This window comes from Colobus angolensis, unplaced genomic scaffold, assembly GCF_000951035.1.
Source record: "Colobus angolensis palliatus isolate OR3802 unplaced genomic scaffold, Cang.pa_1.0 Scaffold103, whole genome shotgun sequence".
In the NCBI taxonomy this organism is placed as follows: domain Eukaryota; kingdom Metazoa; phylum Chordata; class Mammalia; order Primates; family Cercopithecidae; genus Colobus; species Colobus angolensis.
The window spans coordinates 6638276-6652500 of NW_012111253.1; the positions used below are offsets into that span (position 1 = coordinate 6638276).

At 39.2% G+C, this 14225-nt stretch overlaps 2 protein-coding genes across 5 annotated transcripts in view; one reads left to right on the forward strand and one right to left on the reverse strand.

Annotated features, from left to right (window-relative positions):
- The window catches only part of CASK (calcium/calmodulin-dependent serine protein kinase (MAGUK family)), a 428292-nt gene that overhangs the window by 216441 nt on the left and 197626 nt on the right, over nt 1–14225 (reverse strand). The window lies entirely within an intron of this gene.
- On the forward strand, nt 8724–12772 carry GPR82 (G protein-coupled receptor 82). Its single transcript, XM_011942423.1, has 3 exons — nt 8724–8858; nt 11353–11423; nt 11572–12772. Exon 3 carries the CDS (start codon nt 11606–11608, stop codon nt 12614–12616), a length of 1011 nt encoding a protein of 336 aa, XP_011797813.1. The 5' UTR covers nt 8724–8858; nt 11353–11423; nt 11572–11605; the 3' UTR covers nt 12617–12772.

The window sequence follows — 14225 nt, forward strand, 5'->3', positions numbered from 1 at the left end:
AATTCGAGACCAGCCTGGCCAACATGGTGAAACCCCGTCTCTACTAAAAATACAAAAAAATTAGCTGGACGTGGTGGCACACACCTGTAATCCCAGCTACTTGGGAGGCTGAGGCAAGAGAATCACTTGAACCCAGGAGTCGGAGGTTGCAGCGAGCTGAGAACGCGCCATTGCACTCCAGCCTGGGAGACAAGAGCAAAACTCTGACTTGAAAAAAAAAAAAAAAGGATCCTGGTTCGGAAAGTGATTGATATCAACAAGCAGACAACCCTGCATGCTCCGTTGAAGTGGCCACCTGGGTCCATGAAATAAGTGGATAAATGGATACTGCAACAGTGCAGAGAGGGGCTGCATTTAGACATGTCTCTTTTGCACCATCTCAGGTACAAAATGCCAATAAGAACTATTCTGTCTGCCAGCAAAAGAGACAGATACTGCCCATGGCTGTGGGGCAGATTTCCCTGGTGGGAAAGCCCTGAACAAGTTGGCAAGTGAGGCTGATGCTGGTAGCCCTGGGAGGCCACAAACGAGTTTTGACAAGAGTAGACACTGATTCTGGACTGGGCTTTGCTTGCCCGGTGGAAGATGTGAATTATGAGAATGCCATAAAAAAGCTAGAACAGAAGATACTGCACAGATTTGGAGAGCTGAACACCATTTCTTCAGGCCAAAGAACACATGGCACAGCCCATAGTGTTCCAGCAGTGGGCAGAGATATTCTTCTCAGTAATAGTTTGCTCAGAGTGCCATAAAAGCTAGAGCAGAAGATATTGCACAGATTTGGATGGCTGCCACTTCTTCAGACCCAGGAACACATTATATAGCCTATAATGTTCAGCAATGGGCAGAGAGATATCTTCCTCAGAGTAACAGTTTGATAGAGAGTGGAACAGGCAATGAAAACACTGGTTGTCTAAAACAGAGGGAGATGAAAGCACCAAGAGCTGCCTTATTTGCCTTCGCAAGTGTGTGCTCACATTCAACATGAGTGGGGCTAAGGGAAGTTCCCCACTCAGTAGATTCCTCTGCTTTTCTGAGGTATCTGGGAAGGGGGGGTGTGGAAGGATGCTGGTATGACTATGCATTTCTTGCCAAGGGAGGAGTACATTGGTATAATGAGCATACTTTATTTTTCTTTCCCATATCACCTCAACTTTTTTTTTACATTTCCTCTACCTGATGCATTGGTCCTAGGACCAGGGCTGCGACTGTAAGTGCTGAAAGGAAGGTGATTCCTAAGTAAGAAACTGTAACTATGTTTTTAAACTTTGAGTCAGAATTCCTAAGGGTCTGACAGTGGGGTGGACTCCTAAGGAGTGGCTTGTGCCCTATCCCATCTGACAAAATTGGGGCTAACAATTAATGCAGCTATACTCCCTGGTGGTAAAAACAGCCCACTCGTTCTGCTGCACCTATGGAACCTTACCCTTTCTGAAAGTCAGATACAGTCAGGTTCTCTTCAAAAGTTTGGCATGTTAACTCCCTTGTTCTTTGTCCTCAAACTCAACTTCCTTGTTCTTCATGTCTCCTTGCCCCTGACTGCAGTAAACAACCTTCCTGCCAGTCCTAATCTATAGTCCACAGCTGTTTCTTGCTTGTTGCCCTTAGTCACTCACTCTGCAAATTACCCCTCCTGCCATAACAGCTCTTACCCCCAAAACTGCCCTTCCTGCCAGTGTAACCCCCTCCCTGTACGCTTCAAATTAGCCAACCAGGACTAGTTTCGATTGTGCAGTCCAGCTCCAGCCAATGGAGAGAGGACACAGTAGTAGAAACCCATTGTCTTAGGAATAAAAACCCCTGCTTTCCTTTGTTCTGTGTGCTCTCGCCATTGCTCCATCCGTGAGATGCACCCTTCTATAGAAGTTAATTTGCCTTGCTGAGAAAACTTTTTGCAGGAGTGCTGATTCTTTGTGGCACCAAAAATTTATTTCTGACATGAATGGGAGTGGACTGAGGGGGCAGCACTTGCTACACTAGTATTGTTGCCTGCAATCTAGACAAGCACAGTGGCTGATTCTACTGTCCCATCCAAAGGTGGAAAAGTTTGGGAGTTTATAGAGATAAGGAAAAATAGTAGTGAGAGTAAAGAATAAATGGGTTATGAACTGAAAGAAATCCAGTATTGTATTAATACCTCAAAAGAGGCTTAGAGCAAGAAAGGATATCTTGTCTCCTAGCTCAATTATATCAGCTGCTGTAAAGGGTGAAGCTATATGTTCACTGAGAGCACTCTGACAAGACTGAATGGAAGCCTGCAAACCTCAGTGGCCTCACCTTGGGAGACATTCATATACTATGATGGGCTGGACTGATTATTACCGATTGAATGAGATTCTAGTAATTTGGCTGTATCTTTTGAGTTGTACATCCTTTTGATGTGAGGGATTCAAGACAGAGGGTGGACTGGATACTATGAAATGTATATTTGGTCTTCAGTCTGTTGTCTGGCATACAACTCCTAAAATCCTCAAAAACTCCAAAGTGATGTCTTTTTGTATGCTAATGAGGTGACTGCTGTCTGGCAGTCTCTAGGTAGCTTCAGGATGGGGCTGGTCATAGGAAAGACCAAGGCAGGATGACAAGGTTGGAACATTTAGCCCTACTCTCAACCCTCCAGAGAGGGGAGAGGGGCTGAAGGTTAAGGTAATCAACAGTAGCCAGTGCTTCAATCAATCATGGCTGTGTAAGGAGGCCCCCATAAAACCCCAAAATGACAGGATTCAAGGAGCTTCTGGATAGCTGTACATGTGGAGGTTCCTGGAGGGTGACACGCCCAGGGAGGGCATGGAAGCTCTGCATCCCTCTCTTCCCCCACACCTCACTGTATGCATCTCTTCAACTGTATCCTTTGTAATATACTTTATAATAAATCGGTAAACATATTTCCCTGAATTCTGTGAGCTGCTCTAGCAAATTAATTGGGCCCAAAGAGGGGGCTGTGGGATCTTTGATTTATATAGCCTGTGGGTCAGAAGCACAGGTGAAGCAACCTGGGGCTTGCCATTGGCATCTGAAGGTGGGAAGAAGTCTTGGGGACTCAGCCTTCAACCTGTGGGATCTGACGCTATCTCCAGGTAGATAGTGTCAGAATAGAACTGAATTAGAGGACACCCAGCTGGTGTCCACTGAATTGCTTGCTTGCTTGTTCATTGGGAGAAATCCCCACACATTTGGTCACGGAGGTAATCTGTTTAGACTCTTGTTGAATGAGAGAATAGAAAAAGCATTTTGAGTTTGTGTGTGATTTTTTTTTTTTTCTACCCTCAATTGGCATTGTTACCGATCATGGGTTCTTGGGTTCTCAATGCAACAGAAATTGATATGAGGCCAAAAGTGCTTTCATAGACAAAGCTTCACTGGAGCTTATGCCCAAACAAAAGGGAGGCAGCACAAGAGAGAGAATTCCCAGGCTTCCTCCTGAAAAGAGTCATAGGGCTTTTTTATTAGGCAAAGTGCAGGAACTAGTAACAGGGGAAGGGCATGCAGGTTGGGCTGAGCAAAGCAGGTCAGCAGATCTGGTTGCTATGGTTATCTTGAGTAATGGGCCACCTGGTGGTCTGGCCTGTGGCAACAAGGCTGTAAATCAATTGTTCAGCATTCCTTCCTGAGGCCATCTTAATTATCTCATAAGGCCAATTCCTGGAATTCTTTAAGAACGATTAGCATTTGAAGTAGTGGTGTGGGTTTTGTGATCAGTGGGAGTGCTCTAGTGGGAGGTGAGCTGAAGTCGAGCCTGTCTCTGTCTCAGTGTCAATGAAGTGGGGTTTGTTGGAATGGCCCTGGTTCAGGTTCACAGAAACATGTGGTTTGGTAAGACAAAGGATGAAAGGGTTGGGAGATGAGGAACCTTTAATTCCTGGGTGGTCACCCAGTTTGGAGCAGCAGCTGTGCTGCAATCTGTTACTGAAGGTGAAGTTACTAGAGGAATTTAGAGATGGATCCAACTCCTGGGGAGTTGGTTCACTGGATGCATAAGGAAATGCAAACTAATAAGAAAATGCCCTTTGAGTTTGTGTATGTGTGTTTTTCAACTCACAAAGTCCATTTTTGTTTCGTCATTAGTCTTTTCTTAAAAGTGTTTGAAATGCTTGTTCCCCGGTGCCATAAAGAAATAGCACTTGAACATAAATTTAATTTACTCAGCAAGGCCATTTTTACTTCCTGCAGAAAGGGTACACTCGCCAGCAGTTTTGCCACAAGAGTACACCGAACAAAGGAGACAGGGTCATTTATAACCTGATGCGTCCACCTTACTGCTGTGTCCGGTTTCCATTGGCTGGAACGGGACCTCACATTCCGTATTTGTCCTGATTGGCTAGCAACTTAGAACTTTTTAAAAGAGGCAAAGGCAGAGGAGAACAAAGGAAGGAGGAAGTAACTTGTGGAATGCTCAGAAAGGTAAAAACACCTTCGAATAAGGAAGAGGAACAGGCTATGACTCAGTGTTTGCTTGGACCAGTATAAGCATGCCAGGGCAAATATTTGGGCCAAATTGTGGGAGCTAAGAACATAAAGTACATTGATTTCTTTACCACAGCTAGCAGATATTTAAGAATGTTAGCACAGGTCTTTGAATAAATTTTGCTTCTAAGAGAAGTTACTATTTATTCCTAATTAAATGGAGAGGAAAGTCTTTGAAGAGGAACCTCTACTTAACTTTTTACAAAAGCTGGTAACTTTTCTGTGTTATAAATTTACAAACTTCAGATTGTATTTTCTGCTGTTTTTAAAAGTAATTCTTGAGAGAAATGCTCCCATTGCTTGCAGAGAAACCAGCTCTTCAGAACAAGGAGAGGTTTTTCTTCACACTCTAATTAAGGGTGGGACACCCACGATCAGAGCTACTTGTGGCAGGCGGTGAGGGCCTGAGAACAGTGTGACTGGAAACAAGGCTGTGGCCAGATACCACTTCCTGGAGAGGACAGGGGGCTCAGTGAGCCTTGAACAAACCATAGCTTTGGGTAACTGCACTGTGCCTCACTCCTCCTAAAGATAACCACTGGCTTGGGTATATGTTGAACTGGACAAGGCTTACTTACTACTGCCTCTGATTTAAAGAAATAATTATCTTTTGAATATGACAGTCTAATGTGTATAAATTAGTCATGTCTTTTCTTTCTGCATACCAGCCTCTCAATGCCCTGAGCTCCTGATTGGTTAGTCAGAGTACTTAAAAGGCCAATTGCAGCCAGTTTAAACACTAGTTTGGATAGCCTAAAATAATTTCTAGATGAAGCACATGGCTTCAGGAATGACTAAGCTGTCCTGTGTCCTCTGGGTTCTGGCTCTGAGGGAAATTGATAAGGGACCCTAATTCTAACCCCAACAATCCATGTGAGTCAGGAAAGCTCTCATGTCCCCCTGCTATGTACAGCCCACCGTGGATTGCCAAAATAAATGTCCACATGCCCGTCCTCTGATTATGGTATCTCCTCTGCCAGGTAAGTATGTGCCTGCCCTTTGAAACACTCTCACTGAACCACTCCAAATGAATTTTGAGGCCAAATTAAAAAACACACTTGATACACAAATCCATCTCAAAAGCAGGAAAATTAATACAAGACAGAACTTCAATTGTAGGACATAACTCTAACACCTCAAGGAAGTAAATCCTAAGGGTGAGAGCAGAACACTTAGGAGATCAATATTTGGCAGATGATATAGGAAACAACTAGAATTTTAGGTCAAGAGCATTTGGACTTGGACAATAGAAGGGGAACCTTGAAGAGATGGATGGGCAAGATGAATGAGAACCAAAGAAAACTACTGGTGATTTGAATGAGAAAAGTCCAAAGGGGCCACTTTACAGAATACTTGTAACATACTTTATTAATCTAGTATTCCCTGACATTTACTCTTTTTACCAATTGTAACAGTATTTCCTAATTTCTTAGAAGAATGAAAATAAAATTCACCTATATTTCAACTGGGGAACTCAAAATCACTGAATCCTAAAGAATTTATACTGACATTGTTGGAATAACAGTTTGCTTAACAAAGTTCAGAGTTTTCAAAGATAGAAAAAAACTGGACTTGATTTCTTCCATAGTCAGTTTCTGCTACCTCAAGTCTAGAACAGGATACACAAATACATAAATCGAACAGGAAACCCTATCTGAACAAAGTTAAAAATACTTAAAACATGACCCTATCCTGAGTACCATAAGGTACCCTTATTGACCTGCAAGAAAAACCAATAATTTCTTTCTAAGGCAGAGAATGAGGTCATTTTAAATTTACTAATTGTATTCCTCTAGGCAAGCTATTTAACCTCTTTGAGTTTCCTCCTGTGTAAAATGGGACTCCCACCACACATCTCTAGGGTTCTTAGGCATAAAATGCTCTGTCCCATACCTGGCACAGAACTGTCACTCACTAGGCTATGTTCTCCTCTCCTTCCTTTCATTTGCTTTCACAAAGCCTTTCAGAACCACTTCGAGTCACTGTTTCTGCCCTTCTCTAATTCACAGAGCATTTGAAATCTGTATCACATATCACATATTAATCTAAATTCTTGGCTTGCTTGTGGAATCTGTTCAATTTCCAGAGACCCTCAATTAGCTTGTGACTAAACATCCTACTTCTGTGACCTCCACATGCTGCTAGGAACATAGTAGAAACTCCAATAAATATTTGTTGAATGAATTACACTGTTTAACAAAAATAGACTTAAAAACCAAAATAGTGTAAGAACTGGCAAAACTTACACCTACCCAGGTATGCTTGCTCAATAAACAACCAGTGGACTGACAACGGTTTTTAAGCAGTACCTCTGACTCTTCCTTTGTTTCAATGGTTGATTGACATCTGTGGTAGCCAGTTTCCAAGATGGCTCCCAGTGATCATCACCTCCTGATATTTACCCCTCCCACACTGATCCAGGGCTGGCTCTGTGTGACCAACAGAATACTGCAGAAATGACAGTGTTGACTTCAGAGGCTAGATCACAAAAAGGCATTGTAGCTATGGACTTGTTCTTGAATTACTTGCTTTGAGGTGAGCCAATCACCATCCCGTGAGGACAGATGGCTGTGTGACCTTGGGCAACTTATGAGATCTTTCTGAGTTTCAGTTTTCCTCACCTTTAAATGAGACATTTCACAGGGTGTTGTGAAAACCAAATAAGACTTGAATGTAAGGCACATAGCAAGATATCTGGCACATAGTAAGCTCTCATGAAATGTGGCTAATGAATGATGGTAGTGATAGTAGAAGCTGTAGTACCAGCAATTGATTAGATAGATGTGAGATGTGAAAGAAAGAGAAATTAAGGATGATTCCTAAGTTTCTGGCTTGAATAACTGAAGGAGTGATGGTATCATTTACTGAGTTTGGAGACAATGGAGGAAAACAAGAGTGTTCTTTCTTTCGGACCAAAGATGCTTATGCCTGAACAGGTAATATTACAACTATTTTTCAATCACTTAGAAATAGCATTCCATTTCTGTTCTTCTCTAAATTACTTAAAACTGTTTTTTGTTCTATGTAATTCCTTCCCGGAACATGATACATTACTGAAGTAAAAGTGATAAGAATTCTAAAAGCCAAATTACTCTGTAATGAATGGCCATGTAACCCTGGATGAGTCACTGTTCTTAAGTAAATGGTGGCAAGGCAAAGATGAACAGCAGCAGAACACAATCCGGACACTTTAGGCAGTTCTCACTTTTGTTTTAGAGAGAAATATTAGCAAACATCAGAGAGAATTTATGAAATAAACATGAAATAAGGTAAGTATCAGGGGTTTATGAGAAATGGCAAGGTACCTCTGTTAATTTTAAGTGAAGATTTACTGATAACTAAAGTACTCAAGTTTGATGAAATTAGATTTCTGTTCTCTTTTTCAGACTCCCACTGGTTTAACTACTCGAGGATGAGAGGGAGTGCTTGATGCAAGTCTTCCTCCCCAGATGTACACACTTAGCTTTCATTTAGTTAGTAGGTCACAGGCTGATTCGACAATCTTGTACAAAAAATTGGTTTCACAATTCTATTTTTAAAATTTTTATTGTTTTAGACTAGTCATGGTTTCACAATTCTTTATTAATATAACTAGTCATTTGATGTGAGGCATACTTGGCACTCCCAGGATTTGCCAAATCTATTATGAAATGCCCCAAACAGTGTATTATGTTGATAAATGGAGGTAGTGCAGGGCAATTAGAAACAGAGTGGGTTAACTCATTAGTAACCAAACTGGGACCCAACCCTAGGTGCAGTCTGTGCTTACAGTGAGTTCCTCTGGGCCTCAGCTTCTTCAACTTTAAAACAAAGGGTCTCAATCCATAGATGATCATGAAGTTCTATTTTAGCTCTATAATATTTGATTCTAGTAAGTTATAAGAAAACTTTGAGTTTTGTTTCTATTTTTGATAAAGATGGATTGCAAATAAGCCATCCAGAAACAATTTTACAGACAAATTTGCACCAATATTTGTATTGGGTTACTAAAGAGTGGCTCCTTCTATCACTGTGTCATATAAAACTAGCCATGGGGGATTAAATCTGTGAACTTCAGTCAATTGTGCAAACAAAGCTTACTGGGGTGTAACTAGTTCATGAAATAATCATAAGGAAGTATAATATGTATATTGTCCACCAACTTCCTCCCGCTACAGAAATAGAGAAATGAGGGTTTTTTGAGGAGGCAGTTGCCACATTGACCATAACTATTGAATTTCTTCAATACTCTGTTTAATTTCCCCTTTTCCTCCCACAGTAGTTGGTGTCATACAAGAATCTATTTACACTGACTAAAGATATTGGAAGAGCGAAGATCAGAGAATTTTAAGTCTGAAATTTGGCATCACTGCCCTGAACAATATAACTTTAGTTGGCATAAACTACTCATACAGGTAAGAGTGATTATTATTCATTTTTAGCTTAAATATTAAACTATAAAAATAAACAGGACCTAATGGTTTAAATTTTGAAAGCTGATCCTTAAGAAAGGCAGTCAGCATATAATTATGTAGACAGTCATTAGTAACTGAAGAGTTGTAGAACTTTTTTCATTTGTCAAATTAGCAGAGACAAAATGTATGCACGAGTGACTTGAGATAGACATTCTCCTGAGGGGAATATAGACTTACAGACATTTTCTAAAGGCCAGTTTTGCATCTGTAACATGTAATTTTTATTTGATTTCTTAAGTTCAACAGTACTTTCCAAATTTTGGAAAATAGTTATCTAGTAGTTTTATGATCAAAGTTTATTTTTGAAGGAGACGTACATTGTAGATACAAGTTTGGGAAGGTAAAGATGGTGACCTAGTTGTTGACTGCTATACTGAGAGTCCTATAGAGACTCAACTTCTGTCTGATAAAGCTAGCCTCTGCAGAAGTATTTTTTATCTCCCTTTTGTTTGGAAGCATTTACTATTCATACAGAAGCACCATTACCTTTGCAGTTTTTAGTATACTATGCATTATCTGCACAAGGCAGGAGCTAATGCTTTTCTTTAACAGCATCATAAAAGGAAGCTCCATTCCTTATGTAAAATCAAAATCTACTGTGAGCAGATAATTTTTTTTCTTAAATAAACCGGCTCATTTCACTTTCCATCTGACTGATTTTTGAACTGGTGAAGTTACAGATTAGGTTTTATATATTTATGCCAGGGCCTACACTAACTGCAACCAGATTATAATTCATCAGGTTGCACTAGATTCAGATACAAACTCATAATGAAGCATATGGACTGTTTTCTAAATACAAATAGCAAAGAAACAAAATTATAAAGACACTAGTAGACATTAATTAAGAATCTCGGTATTTAAACCCACAGACACTGCACAGTCCTCAAGTTTTCAAGACTTTGGGTGTGGATTGGTTTAAAAAGTTATTATAAAATTATAATATTATTTTGAGGAAAAAACCCAAATTCTGTAATCCAAGATACAGAAAATAAATCAAACCATAATTCTGAAGGGGGTAGAGAGTAAAATTGCCCTGAGGGGCTGGGGGGGATATAAGAATTTCCAAGGGCTGTGTATGGTACAATTTTTATGTTTATCAAAAGAGAACACGATTAAAAAAAAGATTGAGAAACCTTGCTCTAGATCATGAAAGAGTGGAGAATGTGGTGCCCAGAAGGCTATGGTGAAGAACACAGAGAATATGGCACATTCTGAATAGAGATAATGGTTCTTATTTGACCAGAATCCAGTAACTTTTTTTATTCTCACCTGAAAGAAGTGAGGAAATAAGGAGAAAAGTAAGAATAAAAGCAATCTGTATATGATTCTTCAGGACTTCACATGTACCCTTTGAAGCGAGAAAGATTTAAATATAAGACACAAAAAAGTAAAACCCAGGATTTATGTTGTGATTAAAACATATCTTTTAAAAAAAATCCTCTGAAAAACTCAGATACCAATTTACACACAAGGATACTCTAACCAACAAGCACAGCAGCTGCAGTTTTTTTGTTTTTGTTTTTGAGACAGGGTCTCTTTCTGTTACCTAGGCTGGAGTGCAGTAGAATGATCATAGCTTGCTGCAGCCTTGAACTTCTAGGCTCAACTGATCCTCCAGCCTCAGCCTCCCAAGTAGCTGGGACTCCAGGCACATGTCAGGATGCCTGGCTAATTTTTTTGTAGAGACATGGTTTCACCATGTTGCCCAGGCTGGCCATGGCCTCCCAAAGTGCTGGGATAATAGGCATGAGCCACTATACCCAGTCTAGTTTTTGTATTTTTTTATAGAGACAGGGTCTCACTACATTGCGCAGGGTGTTCTTGAAATCCTGGTCTCAAGCAATCGTCCCACCTTGGCCTCCCAAAGTGCTGAGATTACAGGTGCAGAGCCACCACATCTGGCTATAACTACAGTTTTGACATACATGTGTAAACTTTTATTAAAGTATGACAGTTTAACATTGAATATTTGAAATGAATTTTAAATATTCTTTGGTAATGACCCTGGGATTTTGGAGTCTGTCCTTGGTTGCTACACTTTTCTTCTGTTCAATTCAGGCTTTTGCCTGAATTTTTGCTCACGTGGAATTGAGGTAACTTCTGAAATATGAAAAGAGACTCTTCTAATAGTATTAGGTTATAGAGGAGTGTTTTAGCCTAGACACAAAAAGACACCATTTTGAAAACTATATGTAAGTAATGTGGTAATTAAAAACCAGTCAATTCTCCATTATTGTGGCCACAAAATACTTCTGTAATACTTTGGCCAACATGTATTGGTTGCATGTGCCTTAAAAATTTTTAAATTATATTTCTAGGCAAAATCAATCATCACTTACAAATTGTTTTACAATCTAAGAACTATACATTTCTCTAAGTAAAATTATAAATCCCAGGCATGTAACTATTTACATCAAATTTTGTTTTTTAGACAAAGGCATTATCCATCACAATAAGTAACTTTTTGTCTTTATTTCAACCGGACAATTGTGATTGGAAAAGGTAAGAAGCCATCTACACTTTCCTGTTCCATCCAATACATTTTTGTTACTATTTTATTTAATTCAATGCTTTAAAAAAAAAAAACTATTCAGCTTAAATACTGTACCAAAAATAATTTTAATATTAAATATCTGCAATTCTGTTCTAGCTCCCGTGACAAAATTCAAGAAAATCTGACATAAATGAACAACAACACAACATGTATTCAACCATCTATGATCTCTTCCATGGCTTTACCAATCATTTACATCCTCCTTTGTATTGTTGGTGTTTTTGGAAACTCTCTCTCTCAATGGATATTTTTAACAAAAATAGGTAAAAAAACATCAACGCACACCTACCTGTCACACCTTGTGACTGCAAACTTACTTGTGTGCAGCGCCATGCCTTTCATGAGTATCTATTTCCTGAAAGGTTTCCAATGGGAATATCAATCTGCTCAATGCAGAGTGGTCAATTTTCTGGGAACTCTATCCATGCATGTAAGTATGTTTGTCAGCCTCTTAATTTTAAGTTGGATTGCCATAAGCCGCTACGCTACCTTAATGCAAAAGGATTCCTTGCAAGAGACTACTTCGTGCTATGAGAAAATATTTTATGGCCATTTACTGAAAAAATTTCGCCAGCCCAACTTTGCTAGAAAACTATGCATTTACATATGGGGAGTTGTACTGGGCATAATTATTCCAGTTACCATATACTACTCAGTCATAGAGGCTACAGAAGGAGAAGAAAGTCTATGCTACAATCGGCAGATGGAACTAGGAGCCATGATCTCTCAGATTGCAGGTCTCATTGGAACCACATTTATTGGATTTTCCTTTTTAGTAGTACTAACATCATACTATTCTTTTGTAAGCCATCTGAGAAAAATAAGAACCTGTACATCCATTATGGAGAAAGATTTGACTTACAGTTCTGTGAAAAGACATCTTTTGGTCATCCAGATTCTACTAATAGTTTGCTTCCTTCCTTATAGTATTTTTAAACCCATTTTTTATGTTCTACACCAAAGAGGTAACTGTCAGCAATTGAATTATTTAATAGAAACAAAAAACATCCTCACCTGTCTTGCTTCGGCCAGAAGTAGCACAGACCCCATTATATTTCTTTTATTAGATAAAACATTCAAGAAGACACTATATAATCTCTTTACAAAGTCTAATTCAGCACACATGCAATCATATGGTTGACTTTTGAATGGAAAACCCCACAATATAGAAAAGCATTCATGTGACTTTATTAGGGACACTAAACTACATCATTAACATGTCACAGCTTGGTTGACAATAATCGCCAAGAAAATCTCTTTGTTTTTAAAAATAAATAAATATATATTCATAAAACTCAAAAAACAGTTCTACTTATACTGAAAGTTGAGACGGCAGAAACTTTCAGAAGCAAAAATTAAGCATACTGAAAGGATCCCACTCATATGAAACTAACAGGCTGTTTAAACTCAACTGTGAGTGCTTCTGTTCAGAACACATTATTTCATGACTAGGATAAAGCAGCAAATGGTTTATGACTTGTCTGCTTTCTGGGAGTTAGAATACAAGGGTCAATCTATGACTAGTGTTTATTGGTAATTTTAAAATCTTTAAAAATAAATAGCTGGGTGCAGTGGCTCACACCTGTAGTCCCAGCACTTTGGGAGGCTGAGTTGGGTGGATCATTTTGAGGTCAGGAGTTCAAGATCAGCCTGGGCAACAGGGTGAAACCCCGTCTCTACTAAAAATACAAAAATTAGCCAGACATGGTGGTGGGTGCCTGTAATCCCAGCTACTCGGGAGGCTGAGACAGGAGAATTGCTTGAGCCCGTGATGGAGGTTGCAGTGAGCAGAGATCGCGCCACTGCATTACAGCCTGGGAGGCAGAGCGAGACTCTGTCTCAAAAAAACAAAACAAAAAAATAAAAATAAGTAAAAAAAATAAATAAATAAATAAATAAGAAATATCCTCACTCAAGTCTTATCCAAATGCATGAATAATACAGTGAAAAAAATCCAAGGTTTTATAAACACATTATTTATTTGAAATTATCTGGCTCATGTTATTGGGAGAAGCAATATTCATTGACTCCATATTTTTAAAGCAGATGTTACTTATACAAATGCTTAAATATTTGGATTAGGCTTTGTCAAAGTAAAAAGCTATGTCATTATAAGCCCATCTTCATCGCATTGTGCATATTTTCTTCTGTCTTCAATATAAATAATGTTATTAGTGACAAACAGTACCTGGCAGTTAATTTTTTGTGAAATAAATGAATGAATAATAAGGGAGTATAATAGTATTATGGTTAAGAGATTGGTCTCTGAAATTATACTTCTTGGGTTCAATCTGGCTCTACTTTTTATTTAGCTGGACAATCTTAGGCAAATTACTTATCCTCTGCAAGTATTAATTTCTTCATGTGTAGAGCAGAAAATACTATCTTATTCACAGATCCTATTATTAAATCAGCTGTTACTATTATGAGTAGCCATTGCTTAGTAAGCACTTGCTGTTTGCCAAGCATTCTACTTATATGCTGTATATCTATTATTTTAATCACTACAACTCTAAAGTGTACTAATTTACTGATGAAAATATTGAAGTGGGCTGGGTGCAGTGGCTCACGCCTGTAATCCCAGCACTCTGGGAGGCCGAAGTGGGCAGATCACCTGAGGTCAGGAGTTCAAGACCAGCCTGGCCAACATGGCGAAACCCACCTCTACTAAAAATACAAAAATTAGCTGGGCGTGGTGGTTTGTGCCTGTAGTCCCAGCTACTTGGGAGGCTGAGGCAGGAGAATCACTT